The following is a 19,139-nucleotide window of genomic DNA, read 5'->3' as shown; positions in this document are numbered from 1 at the left end:
CCAAATTTTCTTCTTAACCTCATATGCAGTCACGCACCATGACACCACACCAGAAGTTGATGACTGCATGAAAAACAGAAACAAACTTTGGAATGATCCCAGTAGGAGTTAACCTTGGAAAACCTTTTAAAAAAATCCTTGGATTAAAAGCCAGTCCTCAAAGGAGAAACACAAGTAGGATTTACCATATCACAGATATATAAACTCATGGGAAAAGATGCCAGACAAAACATAGTCTTGTCGATGAAAACTCCAAAGAACATAAATCCTCTTGTTTGATCAGTCCAGAGAAAATCGAGCAAAACTTAGCATGACTTTAAAGTCTTTCAGGATTTTACCCCGCGCTGCTCCTGCTGTGTGTTTACAGCATCCTACCTACCCATGGTTTGCACAGGAGTTGACTTTTCCTTGTCATCTAGATCTCCGGTTTGACATCACTGTCTCAGAACGCTCTCCCAGATCCCTAATCCAAAAGGGCCCTTCATGTTTGCTTTCTTCTCTAAGCACTGTCTTTCCCATTTTTCTTCTGTCCATGTCTTCATCACTGTTTCAAGGATATATGCTCAACCATGTTCATAGTGGCCTTATTCATAATAGCCAGAACCTGGAAACAGCCTAAGTGTCTCTCGGTAGAAGAATGAACAAAGAAGCTGTGGTACATTTACACTGTGGAATACCACTCAGCTATTAAAAACAAGGAATTTCTGAAATTTGTGGACAAATGGATTGAACTAGAAATGATCATAATGAGTGAGTTAAGCCAGAAGCAGAAAGACTCAAATGGTATATACTCACTTATAACTGGACACTAGCCCAAGGGGCATGTCCCATGAAAGTCTTCACTTACCAGGAAACTGGGACAGAGGGGAGGACATCCTATTGGGACTCTAGGTGAGAGAAGTATGGGAGATTGGGGAAATAGAAGGATCCAGAGAGTCCTAGAAACCTACAAGAAGAACATTATGACTGACAGATCTGGGCCCAGGGGTTCTGCTCAAACTATGGCACCAGCCAGGGACAATATGTGCAGTAAACATCGAACCCCTACCCAGATCTAGCCAATGGACAGGACATTCTCCACAGTTGAGTGGAGAGTGGGGTATGACTTTCACATGAACTCTGGTGCCCTATATTTGACCACATCCCCTTGATAAGGAGGCCTGGTGGCACTCAGGGGAAGGATAGCAGGCTACCAAGAAGATACTTGATACCCTATGATCATATACAAGGGGAAGAAGCCCCCTTCAGTCACAGTCATAGGGGAGGGGAATAGGGTGAAAGCGGGAGGAAGGGAGGAATGGGAGGATACAAGGGATGGGATAACAATTGAGTTGTAATATGAATGAATTAATAAAAAAATAAATTAAAAAATCCATTAGCCTTCCAAAAATAAAAAATAAAAGGGCCCTGCGGAGGCTGAAGGAATGGCACAGCGCTGAGACATCTGCTTTGCCAGCAAGAGGTCCTGGGCTCAGGCCCTAGCACAGCAAAACAGTGCAACTGCCCGGAAAGCAGGTATATACTCACTTATAACTGGACACTAGCCCATGGGACTAGCATGTCCCGTGAAAGTCTTCACTTACCAGAAAAGTGAGATACATGTGAGGACATCCTATTGGGACTCTAGGTGTTTAAAAGTTTAAAAACTTTTTATTAGATTTATTCATTTTATTTTGTGTGTGTTTGTCTACATGTATGTCTGTGAACCATGTGTGTGCTTGGTGACCACAGAGGTCAGAAGAGGGCATTGGATCCTCTGGGACTGGATGGTTGTGAGCTCCCATGTGGGTGCCCGGAGCCAAACCTCTGCAAAAGCAGGTGCTCTTAACTGTTGAGGCAACGCTCTGCACCTATCACTTTTGACTGTAGGCCTTGCCTTGCCCCTTTATTCTGTTCCCCCTCAGGCACTTAACAGATACACAGTAACCGCTTTACTGAATAAAATGGAATGGCAAGAGGTATAAAGAGCAATTAGGCCGGGCATGGTGGCGCACGCCTTTAATCCCAGCACTCGGGAGGCCGAAGCAGGCAGACTGCTGTGAGTTCGAGGCCAACCTGGTCTAAAAAGTGGTTCCAGGACAGCCAGGGCTACACAGGAAAACTCTGTCTTGGGAAAAAAAAAGAGGGGTGGGGTGAGCCGTTAAAGCCTAGGCTCACAACCAAAAATATAAAAAAGGAATTGGAGTTATATCCCAGACCCTTTCCCTTTGGGGGAGAAAATGATGAACTCACAAGGCTAGCCGTGAACTGTATACCTACCTCCTCTAATTAATCCCACCCAAAATGTAAGAACCCTGTCCACCTTCCTCTTCTGAGGCCTGCATCAGACTCTACCAACATTTCTGTTATCCTCACCTCAACCCTCAAAGACCTTATTCTCATTTTTCAGAAGAGGTCAAGGAGTTTCCGATGGCTCCAAGAGACTGGTTTAGCCTGCACTCTTTCACTAGCCTCTTCTTGGTGGCCCGCCCCTTCTCCTCGTGCCCACACAGTCGTACAGTCTGAGAGAAAACTATCCTACCTAGCTGGGATTCATAACCATCGTCAGGATAGCGCAAAGCAAAGAGAAAAGAGACAGAGGGGTGACTAGCCTGGCCCCGCCCCACCGCTGCACGCCCCGCCCTTCTGCCATGGCAACAGGTAAACAGTGCGTGGTTCCGTAGCACAGACCTCGGCGCCGGGCATCCTGCTTTCGGGGTGTCGCGCGGCCAGCGCCTGGAGTGGGTGGGGTGAGCCGGGCCTTGCGTACCGGCTCGGTGGCTGGCTGCTTGCTGAGCTCGCCCAGCTTCCCCGAGAGCATCTGCGCCTCCGCACACCGCGAGGGCGCACATCAGGAGGTGCAGCCACGGCAGGGGCCGGCGGGAACACGTCGGTGAGAGCGCAACCGGATGCCTGGGCGGCGGCGGGACCGGGCGCTCGGGCGTGGGGTCGGGTGGGGGTGAGGATGTGGGGCCTGGATCTAGAGTCTGCGGACTGGTGTCACAATCACCTGCTCAGCTGAGAAAGAAATGACCGTGGAAATACCCACCTTGAAGTGGGACGTTCTCAAGCGCTCGCCTTAACCCGGGGTGGCCTTTGAGACCCAGGTCTTCTGTCACCGCCACCGGGTACAGGTCCTAGGAGGGAGCGGTCTGCATCAGCTGCACAGCAGCAGCAGATCCCAGGCTGCGCCTTTTCTGCGGGACTGGCTTTAGTCCCCTAGGTCTGTGGAGTTACTTTCACTTCTGGAAGATTCTTTGGCGGAGTGTGGAAAATAGAGGAGGGAGATCAGCAAGGAGGTTTGGAACCCCAAAATTAAGTACACGCCAGTAGGGACTGTCTAGGCTGCCCTGAGGTGCATGGTGGCATTTTTTGCATATAATGTAGAAAGTAAGGTTGGCCCTGGGGTTAGGGGGAGGTGTCCACACTACACCTAACGCCATCCTACCTGACCCCTGCTTCTGCCAGTATTCCTGTGGGCTCCCTCCCAGCCTCGTTTTTCTTTCTAGAATTGCTGTTTGGTCAATGCGTTTGTGATAAAGGGCTAGTTCCCCACCCCACCCCCCCCACCCCCGCCTCGCTGTACTGTGGGCCTCATGAAGGCAGCAACTGAGATCTACTTTCCTCCGATCTAGTATAGAGACGGGAACACTGGGCACTTGGAAATACTCGTTAAATGAATGAAAAGGGCATCTTGAAACTGAGAATGGCAGAGGCAGAAATACTTACTTGCTTTCTACACCCTGTACCTGCATTGCGTCTATATTAATTACTTTTCAGGTGGCCATGACCAAGTAACTGAAGAAACCGTTCGAGAGAGGAAGGGCGTATTCAGGTCCACACAAGTTTCCGTCCCTCACAGTGGGGAAGGCAGAGTACCTGGTCACATGGTGGCAGGTCGGAAAGCAGATAGGATAAAGCTAGATATAACTTCCAAAAACCCGCCCCTAAAGACCTGCTTCTGCTACTCAGCCCCGTCTACTCAAGGATCTCTAGGGAACAAACAATCAAAACGTGAACCTGTCAGACACTTCAGATTCGTCACTACAGCATCTGGTTGCAATGTATTTTTTAAAAAGATTTATTTTATTTATATGAGTGCTCTATCTGCATGTACACCTGCACGCCAGAAGAGGGCATCAGATCACACTATAGACTATTGTGAGCCACCCTGTAGTTGTCTGGAATTGAACTCCAGACTTCTGAAAGAGCAGACAGTGCTCTTAACTGCTGAGGCATTTCTCTCACCCCTGGTTGCAGTTTATTTATTCACTCAGGAAATTCTATTCCTATGTGCTGTGGCAGACAATTGTTTAGGCTCAGGAGTTCAGTGGTAAACTCACAAACAAACCCTCCGGATTGCTGTCAATTACTATTCCCTAGTTGCAATGATTTTAATGGGAAATGTCCCCATAGACTCAGATATTTGAGCACTTGGTCTCCAGGTGGCAGCGCTGCTAAGTAAGGGAGGTGGTACAGCCACCTTGGAGGAAGTACATCCCTGTGGGAGGACTTTGAAATTTCATAGCTTCACCTCACTTCCTGTTCATTCTCAGCTTCCTGCCCTGGCCACCTGCTACCAGGCCTCCCTCACTGCTAGGAAGTCTCCCTCTGTAAGCCAAAAGAAATCTCACTCCTTTGTAAATTGTTTTTTTGGTCATGGTGTTTTATCACAACAAAAGAAAAGTAACTAATATAGTAGTTTAAGAAAAAATATGCCCCAGGTAAGGAGCTAGCAAATGACACTTGAGAAGCAAAGATCTCGATGGGTAGTTTACAGATGGGTGAGCTGAGTGAGCACTTGGAAGCAACACCTTGGCTGGACAGACTCAGTTTATGTTCAGTTGTTGTTGCTGTATATGTGGTTTGGGTAATATGGTTATATAATTACTCTAGGTATAGGGGAAATGGGAGTTTTTCTTATTTACTGGCTATAGGAGTTGAATCCAGGCCACTGCACCCTGGGCAAAGGCTTTGCTGCTGATCGGTGTATCCAGTGCCCCAGGAGCCTAGGGAGGTTTTTGTAAAGAAGTGATATGTGAGTCGAGTCAGAAGGAAGAGATGAAATGCATTCTTCCCCTTCAGCTTTGGGAAAGCCTGCAGGAAAGGCAGGGCCTCAGAAGCAGGAGGGACTTGCCAGTCTGGGAGCCACCTTAGAGAAAGTCAGCAGAGCTGTAGCCAAGTAGCCATCTTTATGGTGTTTAAAGGTTTAAAGTTGTGTTCTGAGACCCAGGAATGGAGCCACAAAGTTGCATTGAGCCAACTGAAGGTTGCTGGTGAGATGGCTCCGTGAGTAAAGGTGCTAGCAATATATTCTCCATAGAGGCTATATCGTTATCAGCTTTGGGGCAGCGCTGACTTTTTATTTATGTATGTATTTATTTACTTCTGAGACAGACGCTTACCATGTAGTCCTAGCCACCTTGGAACTCACTACATAAACCAGGCTGGTCCCAAACTCATAGAAATTCACCTGCCTCTGCCTCCTGAGTGCTGGGATTTAAGGCGTGTGCTCCAGGCCCGGCTGGTTTGCACTACTTATTTACTTTGACATCCTCCGTGTAGTTACTCTTTTCTCATTGCTCTGTAGTGTTCTGTCTTGTAAGTTACACCACAATGTTTACCCATTTATTCGCTGATGGACATCTGAGAGTATTTCTGCCTTTAGCTGTGTCAAATTAAGCTACTTTGAGATGTTATGTACAAGCCTTTAAATAGAGCATGCTTTCATTTCTTTGGGTAACTACGTAAGGAGCAGAATTGCTAGGCCAAATGCTAGGGATGCTAGGGGCGTGTTCAATTTGAAAAGAAGCCACCAGGCTGTCTTCCAAAGCAGGTCTGTGGGTTTCAGTCTCCACCAACAGTGAGAGGCAGGTTCTTCCATTTCTTCACCCCTGTGTTACCCAACAAGCCTTTCTTTTTTTTCTTTTCTTTTTTTTTTTTTTTTTGGTTTTTCGAGACAGAGTTTCTCTGTGTAGCCTTGGTTGCCCTGGACTCGCTTTGTAGACCAGGCTGGCCTCAAACTCACAGCGATCTGCCTGCCTCTGCCTCCCGAGTGCTGGGATTAAAGGCGCGCACCACCACACCCGGCTCTCCAACAAGCCTTTCTTATTGGTGTGTATTTTGAATCTTGTAGTTTTGATTGCATATGCCCGATGCCTAGCAACGTCAAGTGTCTGTTCATGTGCTATTTCCCATGTCTCTTTTTCAGGAAAGAATTAATTTGAATATTTTGTTGATTTTTATTGGGTGGTTCTCTTCCCGTTGTGTTTTGGGCACTGTTTGTCATATGCTTTAGAAGTTATTTCCTCCCAGTCCCTGGCTTAGCTTTCATTCGCTTAACACCTTTTGGAAGGCAGACATTTTGCATTTTGACTGCAAGCTTTGCAACTTGTTTTTCATGGCATGTTATTTACTTTTCTGTTGCTATGTTAATACCATGGCAAAGGAAATACGGACACCATGGCTAGAGGGGTGTGAAGTTAGCAAAGAGCCAAGGGAACACCTAAGTACACCCCACCTGCACCCCATCCCACAGTGGCATGCTTGCTCCAGCAAGGCTCCGCCACCTACAGGAGGAGGAATAGGTGTCCATCCCAAACAGCCCCACCAGCTGGGAACCAAGTGTCCAAACACTCAGATGAACGGGGGGCGGGGAGGGACACTTCATAGGCGAATCACAGCACAAGGGCGGTGCTTCTGATGTCATATCCGGGAAGAAATATTGGCCAAACTGAAGGTCTGTGGTGAATGGCTTGTATCCTTCCTAATGCTTCGACCCTTTAATACAATGCCTTGTGCTGTCAAGACCTCCAACCATAAAGTTATTTTTGTTGAGCCAGGCACAGTGACACACACCTGTAATCCCAGCACTCGGGGAGGCAGAGGCACGTGGCTCTGTGTGAGTTTGTGGTCAGCCTGGTCCACAAAGCAAGTCCAGGACAGCCAAGGCTACACAGAGAAACCTTGTCTAGGAAAACCGTGTGTGTGTGTGTGTGTGTGTGTGTGTGTGTGTACACATATATATACATTTGTTATTGGTGCTACTTCATAACTGAACTTTAACTTTTTACTGTTACGAATAGTAATGTAAATATCAGTGTTTTTTGATGGTCTTAGGCCACGTCTAAAGGTTGCAAACCACTGCTGTAGAGATAATCTTTACTTTGAAGCTTTCCCTGAAAATCAGTTCCTCATACTGTATTTTTCAGACTAGAAGATGCACCCAGTTTTTAGATCAATAAAACAAGAAAAACAGTAGAAACAGCAGTTGGACCATAAGGCATACCCTCATTTCCCTCACTCACCCCCACTTTTGGGGGGAAGAGTGTGTCTTATGGTCCAAAAAATATGATACATGTGTGCATCTATTTCTGGACTCTTTATTCTGTTCCATTGATCTTGACACCAGGTAGTCTGATATTGTAGCTTTATAAGAACTTTTGAAATTAGCTAATATTAACCCTCTGATTTTTGCCCTTCAAAGTCCTTTGCACTTAAATATGCATTTTGGGTTTTTATTTGTTTGTTTGGTTTTTTGAGACAGGGTTTCTCTGTGTAGCTTTGTCTGTCCTGGACTCACTTTGTAGATCAGGCTGGCCTTGAACTCAATGGAGATCCTCTGCCTAAGTGCTGAGATTAAAGGCATGCACCACCACTGTCCGGCTATTTTAGTATTTTAAACACATTAACTGCTCTGTTTGTTTTAACTTGGAACATTTTAAGTGAAAATTTAAGAACAAGACATCTTTTGTGTAAATATTTAGCCTTTGCTAAGCCTTGATAATTTGTACATTCTCCTTCTTCCCCTAGCTAGAAGAGACACTTTAGTAACGCTGGCCCATCAATCATTTTCTTTTCTTTTCTTTTTAAGATTTTTTTAAATACAGTATTCTGCCCACAAGTGTGCCTGCCCACCACAAGAAGCCACCATGTGGGTGCTGGGAATTGAACTCAAGACCTTTGGAAGAGGAGACTGTGCTCTTAAACTGTGAGCCATCTCTCCAGCCCCCTCCTTTTCTTTTTTTTTTTTTTTTTTTTTTGGTTTTTCGAGACAGAGTTTCTCTGTTTAGCCCTGCTTGTCCTGGACTCACTTTGTAGACCAAGCTGGCCTCGAACTCACAGAGACCCTCCTGTCTCTGCCTCCCGAGTGCTGGGATTACAGGCATATGCCACCAGGCCCGGCCTGTCAGTCATTTCCTGTATGTATGAGGCGGTCACAAGACATAGAGGAGTTCAGCTTAGTTGTGTGCGCTTGTAGGAAAACTTTGAAGCAGTTTATTGCCGCCACAGGGAAGTCCCCATTCACTTTTCCTAGAGTCTTCCGACCTCTCCAGCCACTCATAAAAAGAGTGTGGGCTCTGAGCCTGCTGGATGTCACCTACCGAGTAGCTGAGCCCCTGCTGTATCATTTTGAAGACAGGATGGGTACCTACCTACCTTGGAAGCCCAGCGCTGTGGGGATAACGATGATGTCAAGAATCATTTACTAAGTGCTTGCCTTGCTGAGTCTGTTGTCTTGTATCCATGTCTCACTTAAACCTCACGACTTGTGGGGTGTGGTGGTGCGCGCCTTTAATCCCAGCACTCGGGAGGCAGAGGCAGGCGGATCGCTGTGAGTTCAAGGCCAGCCTTGACATGTCCACACCAAATGCCATTATTAGTCCTAACAGACCTAACAGAAAGATTTTTCTGTTTGCCTCAAAAAAATGTCTCTTAGCTGGGTGGTGGTAGCGCACACAGGAGGCAGAGGCACATGGATCTTTGTAAGTTTCAGGCCAGCCTAGTCTATAAAGTGAGTCCAGGACAGCCAAGGCTATTAAAAAAAAAAAGTCTTTTGGCAGCTTAGGCAAATAAGAATGCAAGAAAGTGCCACATAGCTGGGCGTGGTGGCGCACCCCTGTAATCCCAGCACTTGGGAGGCAGAGGCAGGTGGATCGCTGTGAGTTCGAGGCCAGCCTGGTCTACAAAGTGAATCCAGGACAGCCAGGGCTACACAGAGAAACTCTGTCTCGAAAAACCAAAAAAAAAAGAAAGAAAGAAAAAGAAAAAAGAAAAAAAAGAAAGAAAGAAAGTGCCACACAATAAAGGGCCATTTATCTCATCAGGTCGGGTTTCCTTAAATACTAGCTGGTTAGTAAGCATTTGTCACATTGGATTGCATTTAATGTCTCCTGCTCCGGGTAGGCATTTTTTTTAATGATATGTAATATTTGTACATATTGTGAGGTGCAATAAAATAATGTGATGTATAGAGATATCAAATTAGACCAATTGGTACTTTTATTTCCTCCAACGTTAACCAACTCTGTGTTGCAAACCTTCAGGCTCTTCTAGTTTTGTTTCTTTGTTTGTTTGGTTTTTGGTTTTTGAGGCAGGGTTTCTCTGGGTAGCCTTGGCTATCCTGGACTCGCTTTGTAGACCAGGCTGGCCTCGAACTCACATAAATCTGCCTGCCTCTGCCTCCCAAGTGCTGATGTTACAGGCATGCACCACCAGGCCTGGCTTTTTTCTTCTAGTTATTTTGAACTCGTAATTTTTGTGGCACTTTGTTGTTGTTGTTGTGTTTTCTTTTTAGGCTTTTATTAACTTTAAAGCCAATAAGGAAATATGGAAAATTACTTCAAGGTGGGGCTTGACAGCACATGCCTTTGATCCCAGCACTTGAGAGACAGAGTCAGGGGCAGATCTGTGTTAGTTCAAGGCCAGCCAGGTCTACATGGTGAGATACTGTCTCAAAAAGGGAAAGTAAATTTCTCCCCGTGTTTGTACTTGTCTTTGAAAGCCAGGTAAAGGGAAGAAAGGAAAAGCCCGGGTCAAGACCTCTGGGAAGAAGCAGAAGCAGAAGAAGCAGGAAGTGGACATCCTAAGCCCTGCGGCCATGCTGAACCTCTACTACATCGCCCACAATGTCGCCGACTGCCTGTTCCTGCGAGGCTACGCTTGGCCAGGCGCCCCCAAGGGGAAGAAGGGGAAGAGCAAGATTTAAGTGATCAGAGTCAAGGCAACAAAAAGTGGGAGAAGGGATTCGGGGTAACTCAGTGGCTGCAGGCGAAGTAGACTTCACCAAAGACAACTAGCGATGTAGCCACTGTACTCTTCTGTGGTAAATAATGACAAAGCGTATTTGTGTCTCCACAGCTAAAGCCAGGCACTAGGTTAGCCACTTTGGCTTTTTCAGAAGTAATCAGGAAAACCAAACCCAAGTGGTTCTTACAGGCTCCGCTGGCATTAGTAGTAATTTTATAATCATCATGTTTCTGTCCTGAATTAAACCTTGTTCTCAGAAGGAAGCCCCAGGTTCTTTTGTGAGAGGGGTGGCTCAGAAGCTGGCGGGAAGCAAAGGCCTCACTATGACTGCCTTCCTCCAGGGCATCTTCTGCCTCGGTTTGGTTTGGGTTTTGTTTTATTTTTGTTTTTGTTTTCAGTGCTGGAGGGGGGCCTAGGCCTCTGCCCTGGAAAACTCGGCCATTAAGTTACCCCTGGTCCTTCCTTTTTAAAAACAAAATGGAAAATAAATAATTTGTTTTTGTAATGTTCTGCTTAGCAGCCTTTCTCTAATTTGAAACAGCCACAGACTCCAGTGGAGACTAAAATTATTATGAGCACTCCAGTCTTGCGAGGTATGGAGCAAGGTAGGGAGACTTGGGCCTGGGAAATCGCTTCTGGATATGCTGCTTGCCCTGAAAACCCCAGTATCCCTATACAACCCAGCACTGTGGTACATGCTTGCCATGAAAACCCAGCATCCCTATACAACCCAGCACTGTGGTACATGCTTGCAGTCCTAGCACTGGGGCAATGGGCAGGAGACCGGCCAGTCTAGCTGAACCAGGGAGCTCCAGGTTTGGGGAGAGACCCTGTAGGAAGCAATGAGGAAAGACACCAGTGTCAACCAGTGGCCTCTGCGTACACGGACACACACACAGAGATCTGTGAGGTGGGTGTGAGAAGAAAGGGAGCGCAGCACAGACTGCTGTCCCCTTAACCCTCACGGGGAGGCAGGCACTGGAGAATGTGCGTCTTGCGTGGGCTCCCAGGATAATGCTGCCCAGCCGAGTGTGGAGTGCGGCTTGTGGAGTCTTTGAACTTGTTCCGTGTCTCCCATGGGTACAGCAGCTTTGTATTAGAGTAGTTGTGTGTTCTGGAACATTGGGAAGATGGTGCTTGCAGAACTCCCACCCAGTTATTTACAAGATAGTTTAGGGGACCTCAGACACATGGGGGTCAGCAGACCCTGAGAGACTGAGAAGACCACCTGGAAGTGAAAAGGAAAGGGAGCCATGACGCCGGTGAACTGTCCGGTGAGGAGGGAGAAAGATGTGGGAATAGAGTGTGGATGTGGCAACATTTCACAATAGAAGTGGCCCACTCAGAACTGATGGCCTAAGCTAGGCTGGTGGCACACGCCTATGATCCCAACACTTGGGAGGCAGAGGCAGGTGCATCACTGTGAGTTCGAGGCCAGCCTGGTCCACAGAGCGAGTCCAGGACAGCCAAGGCTACACAGAGAAACCCTGTCTCAAAAAAACACAAAAAACAAACAAACAAAAAACTGACAGGCTGGAATGAGCAAGGAGGCAAAGAGATACCAGAATACGGAGAAGCTGCCAGTCTCAAGCATCCCTGGAGAGGGAGAGTGGAGCGGAAGCTGCTGCAAACACCGTTTGACACGGGCTGGTGAACTGGACCAGTGGGCACTTGCCACCAACTCTGCTGAGTTGAGTTTGATCCCAGAAACCCACAGGGTAAGGAAGAACATTCTCAAATTGTGCCCCCATCCACAGTGGCATGTGCATGCCCACACATACACCATAAACAAATGTCTGAAAAGAAAACAGTTTGGCACCGTTAGGATAGTCTGAGTTCCTGTACGGTCAGCAGGTCTTCTGCCTGTATGTGCCCTGCAAGTAAACACTCTGGGCAGCATTCTCTTCATAAGAAAAAGACCCAGAAGACAATATCTGAAGATTTGTTTTACTTTGTTTCAAGGCAAGGTTTTTCCATGTAGCCCTGGCTCTCCTGAAACTCACTCTGCAGATAAAGGCTGGCCTCAAACTCACAGAGGTCCACCTGCCTCTGCCTCCTGAGTGCCGGCATTTAAGATGTGCACCAGCAGATACAAGCGAGGGGATAACAATCGGGATGTAATCTGGATAAATTATAATAACTTAAAAAATTTTAAGATAACTGAAACAGTAACTCCCATTTTGGAAAAAAGAAAGAAAGAAAGAAAGAAAGAAAGAAAAGTGTGTGCCACCAACACCTGGTGACAACAAATAGTTGTTAGAGCAGCTGGAGAGGTGAGGGGACTGGGAGCTCTGCACACGCTCAGCGCCCTGTGGATGCTCCGGCTACAGCTGTCACTCCTGAGCCATCAGGCAAGGTGTGGGACGCCGTTAGGGCACCCACAGAAAGTGCGGAGCTATCCTTACCTCTTCAGTTCCTCCTGCACCTGCAGCTCCAGAGCATCCACCCTGACTGGCCTGATTACTGTTGAGAGCAGTGGTTCTCAGCCTTCCTAATGCTGCCACCCTTTAATGTAGTTCCTCATGTGGGGTGACCCCCAACCATAAAACTATTTTGTTGCTACTGCATAGCTGCAATTTTGCCACTCTTATGAATCGTGATAAAAATATCTTCTATACAGGATATCTGATATACAATCCCCAAGGGGGTCATGACCCACAGCTTAAAAACCACTGGATTAGTAGTTAAGTGTATTTAATCTCTTTCAGAGGCCTCAAGTTCAATTCCCAGCACCCACATGGCAGCTTACAACTGTCTGTAGCTCCAGTTCCAGGTGACCTGGCACTCTCACACAGACATGCAGGCAAAACACTAATGCATATTAAAAAATAATAATGAAAATAAATGAGGGCTGGAGGATGTCTCAGAGGTAAAGAGCACTGGCTGTTCTTCCAGAGGTCCTGGGTTCAATTCCCAGCAACCACATGGTGGCTCACAGCCATCTACAATGAAGTCTGGTGCCCTCTTCTGGCCTGCAGACATACATGGAAGCAAAACACTATATATACATAATAAATACTCCTTTTAAAAAATGAATTATTATCCGGGCAGTGGTGGCACATGCCTTTAATCCCAGCCCTTGGGAGGCAGAGGCTGGTGGATCTCTGTGAGTTTGAGGCCAGCCTGGTCTACAAAGGGAGTCCAGGACAGCCAAGGCTACACAGAGAAACTCTGCCTCAAAAAACAAACAAAACAAAACAAAAAATGAATTATTTAGATTCATCAAAGCAATTTCTACTTCAGCATTTTCACTACAGTTTGTAATAAGAAGGTATGTTTATGATTTCCTGGCTAAAAAAGAAAGGGCTGAAGCCGGGTGTGGTGGCGCACGCCTTTAATCCCAGCACTTGGGAGGCAGAGGCAGGTGGATCGTTGTGAGTTCGAGGCCAGCCTGGTCTACAAAGCGAGTCCAGAACAGCCAAGGCTACACAGAGAGACCCTGTCTCAAAAAACCAAAAAAAGAAAAAAAGAAAAGAAAAGAAAAGAAAGAAAGGGCTGACATTGGGGGCACACCTTTGATCCCAGCACTTGGGGAGAAACAGGCAGGCTCTGTGAGTTTGAGGCCAGCCTGGTCTACAGAGCAAGTTCCAGGATAGACAAGGCTACACAGAGAAATCCTGTTTCAAAAAAAAGAAAAAGAAAAACCAGGCGGTGGTGGCACACACCTTTAATCCCATCACTTGAGAGGCAGAGGCAGGCAGATCTCTGTGAGTTCCAGGCCAGCCTGGTCTACAAAGCAAGTCCAGGACAATCAAGGATACACAGAGAGACCCTGTCTCGAAAAACAAACAAAATACCAAAATAAAGTAAAAAGATACAAGAAAACAAATACTATAGAGCCACTAACATAAATAATGTCAAACAGGTAAATCCATAGAGACAGAATGCGGAGTTGAGGTGACAACAGAATAGAAGCTACTTAGTTTGGGATCATAGTTCAGAAGACGGTGTGACAGTGTGTGGGTGGCCCCTAAGGCTACTAGATGATGTGACAATGTGTGGCCCCCAACACCACTGGACAGTGTGACAGTGTGTGTTGCCCCCAAAGCACTGGATGCTGTGACAGCATGTGGCCCCCAGCACCACTGGATGGTGTGACAATCCTGAAGCTTTATGATACATCTACCAGAATTTTTGTTTGTTTTGAGACAAGGTTTCTCTGTGTAGCCTTGGCTGCCCTGGACTCACTTTGTAGACCAGGCTGGCCTCGAACTCATAGCAATCCTCCTGCCTCTGCCTCCCAAGTGCTGGGAGTAAAGGCTTTTGCTACTGCACTGGGCCAGATTTTTTTTAAAGTAAGTCAAGGTATTTTTCTTTTGTTGTTGTTGTTCTAGAATATTCTCTAGTATGAGAGAGGGGTCAACAGATGCAAAGGAAAAAAATGTTTGACAAGGCCTCTTCTGGCCATTGGCAAGTCGTTGGACACACCTCTGGTGGCATACGTCCTCCATCAAGGCCACACCTCTTTGTTAGGGCTCAGGAATAGTTGCACACTGACCATTTGAACACCAGACTCAGATGGAAAGAAGTTCATTGAAGGATGAATCAAAACTAAAGGACCAGCCGCACATCGTGGCACACACCTTTAATCCCAGTGCTTGGGAGGTGGAAGCAGACGGATCTCTGTGAGTTCAAGGCCAACCTGGTCTACAAAATGAGCCCAGGATGGCCAGGGCTACACAGACAAACCCTGTCTCGAAAAACCAAAACCAAAACAAAACTGAAGGGCCAGGGACACAATTTGAACCAGACCATGCCACTGAGCCATTTTATTTTATTTTGGGGGGGGGGGTTCGAGACAGGGTTTCTCTGTGTAGCCTTGGCCATTCTGGACTCCCTTTGTAGACCAGGCTGGCCTCGAACTCACAGCGATCCGCCTACCTCTGCCTCCTGAGTGCTGGGATTAAAGGCGTGCGCCACCACACCCGGTTTGCCACTGGGCCATTTTAAAAATAAGAGTTTAAAGGGAAAGATGACACAGGCAGGAAACCTATGTGGTTTTTTTTTCAGGTACGATGTGTTCATCCAGCTGAGAAGAATTAATTTTCCCTGAGTTGCTAGACAAAGCACTTTGAGCTGATTGGCTGGGGTTTAGGGTAGGGGGGCTCTTGGGGGCTTTCCAGCTCTCCAGGAGTAAGGAACATGGCAGGATGCTGCAGTCTTAACTCTAACAGAACATCATTTGTCTTTAACTCCAGCAGAACATGCATTTATCTTTTTTTTTTTTAATTCTAAGAAGCGAGTATTGAACCTTTGGATTGTATCTTGGTCTCAAGACACTTAGGGCCTGAGAACTTGAACTTAATTTCACCTTATGATCAAAATGGAGACTTGGGGGGGTAAAATGTCTTCTGATATGCTAAGAGCGACAGCAGGAGTTAGCAGAGGAGCCACAGTTATGCTAAGAGCTAAAGTAGGTCTCAACAGGGGGCTATGGTTATGTAAAGTGATGAAGCTGATTATAACACTAGCTTCTGGCTCTGTGTCCTCAGCCGAGACTCTGGATCTTTTTAGCCACTTTCCACTTCCGGGCATCCACAAATGATAGATGTATTATTTAGAGTTTTTACTTTTATTATTTGTAATTAAGTATATGTGTGGGGGGGAGGTGGTTCACCTGAGTGCATGTGCCCCCCAGAGGCCAGAGGTGTGGGTGCTGGGTAATGAACTCAGGTCCTTGGAAGAGCAGCACATGCTCTTATCTCCTGAGCCATCTCTCCAGCCCCCATGTTTGCTGAGACAAATTATGTTGTTTTTCACCTAACGTTTTGAATATATATACACACACGGAGAGCACTACAAACCTTTTCGCTTTTATTCTTGGCCTCTTCATAGTGGCTGGGTATTCCATTCCATTGGTTCTGTAATTTGCCCAACCAATTTGTGGGACATTTACGTTGCTTCCAAATATAATGGATTCTTTTTGTTATTTTAGTTTTGTTGTTGCTGTTGTTGTTTGGGGCAGGATCTCGTTACATGCCCAGTCTGGTCTGGGTCTCTCTGTCCTCTTGTCTGAGGCTCCCTAGGTAGGTACCATTATGCCATGGTTATTATTGTTTTAACTTTTTTTTTTTTTTAGAATAAATCCCCATACTTAGGGCGGTTGCAGTCAAATACAAAGCCGTTCTATAGGGCCAGCAATGGGTGTATAAGGCCGCTGGCAGTGTCTGAAGTTTCACCCTCCGTAAGCCCATTCACTTCTGCCTGACAGATGTGCGAACAGGTGAGGCCGGAGGACAGCAGTGGGAACGGTCAGCTGAGGCAGGGCCTCCCAGACACCTTTGTAATAAACATGTCAGGGCTTGTTTCAAAGCCCAGTGTAGGAAGCAGCTACATGTCAGGGCTTGTTTCAAAGCCCAGCGTAGAAAATAGCTGACAGCCCAAAAAGCTGACGTCTGACCAGATGTGTGAGTGATAGATAAAACCTTAGTAGTAAATTCTGACCTAGGAGCAGTTAGTGATAAGAGTGCCGCAGAAAGCTAGATGTGTGAATTAGAGAGGGTAAGGCTAAGTTAGTATAAAAACCCTGAGAAGAAGCAGCCAGCTCTCGCTAGCGCTCTCTCTCTCTCTCTCTCTCTCTCTCTCTCTCTCTCTCTCTCTCTCTCTCTCTCTCTCGCTGTCACCATGATCACTTGAAATGCTGCCAGCCAACGGGGCGCTCCCCCCCGGATGGAGCGGACAGACATGCTGTCAGATAACAACCCGAGAACTGATTCAAGTCGCAGCAGCGAACCTGTTCGGCAGAACTTCACGATATCAGGTCGTATACCCTAATGGCATAAGCTCCCAGAACATTGATATTATAAGATGCTAAATGCTACTCCTATTAGAATTAAGATAGTTTTAGGATAGTTTTAAGAGTATAACGGAATGGTATTGGTGGCTTGGCCTTGGAGCCTTAGCTGCCGCCCTTTGCTGTAGTTGCCTTTGTATTGCTAATAAACCTCTCTTGTTAATCGTACCACTTGCTCTTGGCCTGCCTCTTTTGTTCCGGATTCTGAGTGTAAACTCTCTGCTCGCGACAACCTTCTGTTGAGTTTGCCCAGATGTGGGAATCACCGTCCACAGATGTGGGAACCCACTCCAGTTGCCCTTGGATTCAGGTATCTTCCCTTAGTTTGAAGGCTAAGTCCTAGGTATCACATAATGCGAGCATCACGTCCACACTCCACAGGATCAATATATGTGAGACCTTGGGCAAGCTGCCTAATAATCTGTAGGTAGATGGAGGAGTGAAAACAGACCCTCCTTGAGAGGTATTGTGAGAGTTAAATAAGATAAGGCAGGCGATGCGTTCTGCTCAGGGCCTATCGTGGGATGACACACTAGGTGTGCACGCTCCATCCGTGGGATTCACTAAAGAACGTGTAGGTGACGGCTGCTAGGCTGTGGGTTTGGCCTTTTCCCCTTGCCTTCACTTTTGTTCCCACACAGATATCTTGTGAGGTTAACTGATTTAAAAGTGCCAGCGGAGAATGCGTGAGAATGGAAAGCTTGAAACAGCTGTGCAGTAGGATGGTAGAGTTCTGAAGCTCTATGCCCTTGAACCCAAAAGGCTCACGGGTTCCAGATACTTGGCTTTGGAGGAAAGAACGGACGAACAGAAGAGGGGCCTGAAACAGCAGCTCCGTCCAGCTCTCTGGCAGTGGTCAGGGTGGGGTTGCAGTGAACACCCCACTAGGGAAGTGACTATGATTTCTTTCCAGAGTGAGAAGTTTGTCATCAAAAGGGAAAAGTGAGACCATACCTTTAACACTAACTTAACTGCAGGCAGGGTGTGCTGGGGTGTGCCTGGAATCCGGCACTCTAGGAGATAGACTGTGGAAATTCAAGACTAGGCTCAGCTATGTCATGAAACCCAGTCTCAATGGGGTGGGGTTGCTTCCCAGCACCGGGAGAGCCTAAGCAACACTGCTCTGAGATCCAGGGCATCCAGAGCTAAAGTGCAGCCATGCTTAAAAACACAAAACAAAGAAAAGGAAAAAAAAAAACCAAATCAGAGACAAAAAAAAAACCCCAAAAAACAAAAAACAAACCGAAGGGGGCTGGAAAGATGGCTCAATGGTTAAGCGCGCCGCCTGCTCTTCCAGAGGTCCTGAGTTCGGTTCCCAGCAACCACATGGTGGCCCACAACCATTTATAATGGGATCCAGTGCCCTCTTCTGGTGTACAGTGATACATGTAGGCAGAACACTGTATATATAATAAATAAATCTTAAAAAAAAAAAAACCAAAGTAATCCAAGCTGAATCGAATAAAATTCACAATGAGGGGCTGGAGAGATGGCTCAGAGGTTAAGAGCACTGTCTGCTCTTCCAGAGGTTATGAGTTCAATTCCCAGCAACCACATGGTGGCACACAACCATCTATAATGTGATTGATGCCTTCTTCTGGCCTGCAGGTGTACATGCAAATAGAGCACTCATACAATAAATAAAATATTCTGAAAAATTCACAATGGATACAGTAACTTAACCTTTTTTTTAAATTAGCAAATAAGTAAACCATCTTTTTGGGTTCTTATTGCATTTTCTTTTCACACAGGATCTCATATAGCCCACGCTTGCCCAAAATCACTCTGTAGCTGAGGACGACCGGGAACTTCTGACCTTCCTGCCCACACTTTGTTTATAGTAGGAATCAGTCCCCTTTGTGGATACCACGCAAGCATTCTACCATCAACCTACTTCCCTGGATTCATAAAACATTTTATTGAAAACAAAATCCAAACATCAAATAAAATAAAACCCTACTCTACTAGCTTCTAGGTCCCACTAAGCCGGGACTTGCCAGCATTCGGCTCTCAGGTCTCCTGGGCTGAGCTGAGGCTGTCTCACGAGACAGGAAGAGAAGCACCAAAATTCACTGTGTAATGCCATCCCTGTTCTCATGGCAACGGATGTCCATCAGCACCAAAATATATAAATGGCACCCCGGCAGTGTGAGGATGTTACCCCGACAACTGGGGTTTAGAGATTGCATTTTTAAAGGCTTGTGGGAGGGTTTAATTTCACTTTCTTCCAGAAACCCTGTGGGAAGTGAGTATTCAGTGACAACTGTAGGTTGTCGCTTATTTAGCCTTTGTGGAATTTGAAGATACAAGATGGCCAGCAGAAACCAGCTTGCAGGGG

At 46.5% G+C, this 19,139-nt stretch overlaps 1 protein-coding gene across 3 annotated transcripts; it reads left to right on the top strand.

Moving 5' to 3' along the window:
* Positions 1–2,505: 2,505 nt before the first annotated feature.
* On the top strand, positions 2,506–10,267 carry SMKR1 (small lysine rich protein 1). 3 transcript variants are annotated; one of them, XR_014780130.1, is made up of 2 exons: positions 2,506–2,640; positions 9,764–9,897. XR_014780130.1 is itself a non-coding variant. In XM_084786344.1 (2 exons), exons 1-2 carry the CDS (start codon positions 2,631–2,633, stop codon positions 9,965–9,967), a joined length of 210 nt encoding a protein of 69 aa, XP_084642470.1. In that variant the 5' UTR covers positions 2,616–2,630; the 3' UTR covers positions 9,968–10,267. The 3 variants fall into 3 exon arrangements, 1 of the variants encoding a protein (XP_084642470.1); XM_084786344.1 differs by having other exon boundaries at positions 2,616–2,640; positions 9,768–10,267; XR_014780131.1 differs by lacking the exon at positions 2,506–2,640 and adding an exon at positions 2,647–2,872 and having other exon boundaries at positions 9,768–9,895.
* Positions 10,268–19,139: the final 8,872 nt, after the last annotated feature.

The sequence above is a fragment of the Acomys minous genome (assembly GCF_964271855.1).
Source record: "Acomys minous genome assembly, chromosome: 6".
Lineage (NCBI taxonomy): Eukaryota > Metazoa > Chordata > Mammalia > Rodentia > Muridae > Acomys > Acomys minous.
Note: the sequence above shows the minus strand (reverse complement) of the source record. Positions and strands in the feature narration are given on the sequence as shown.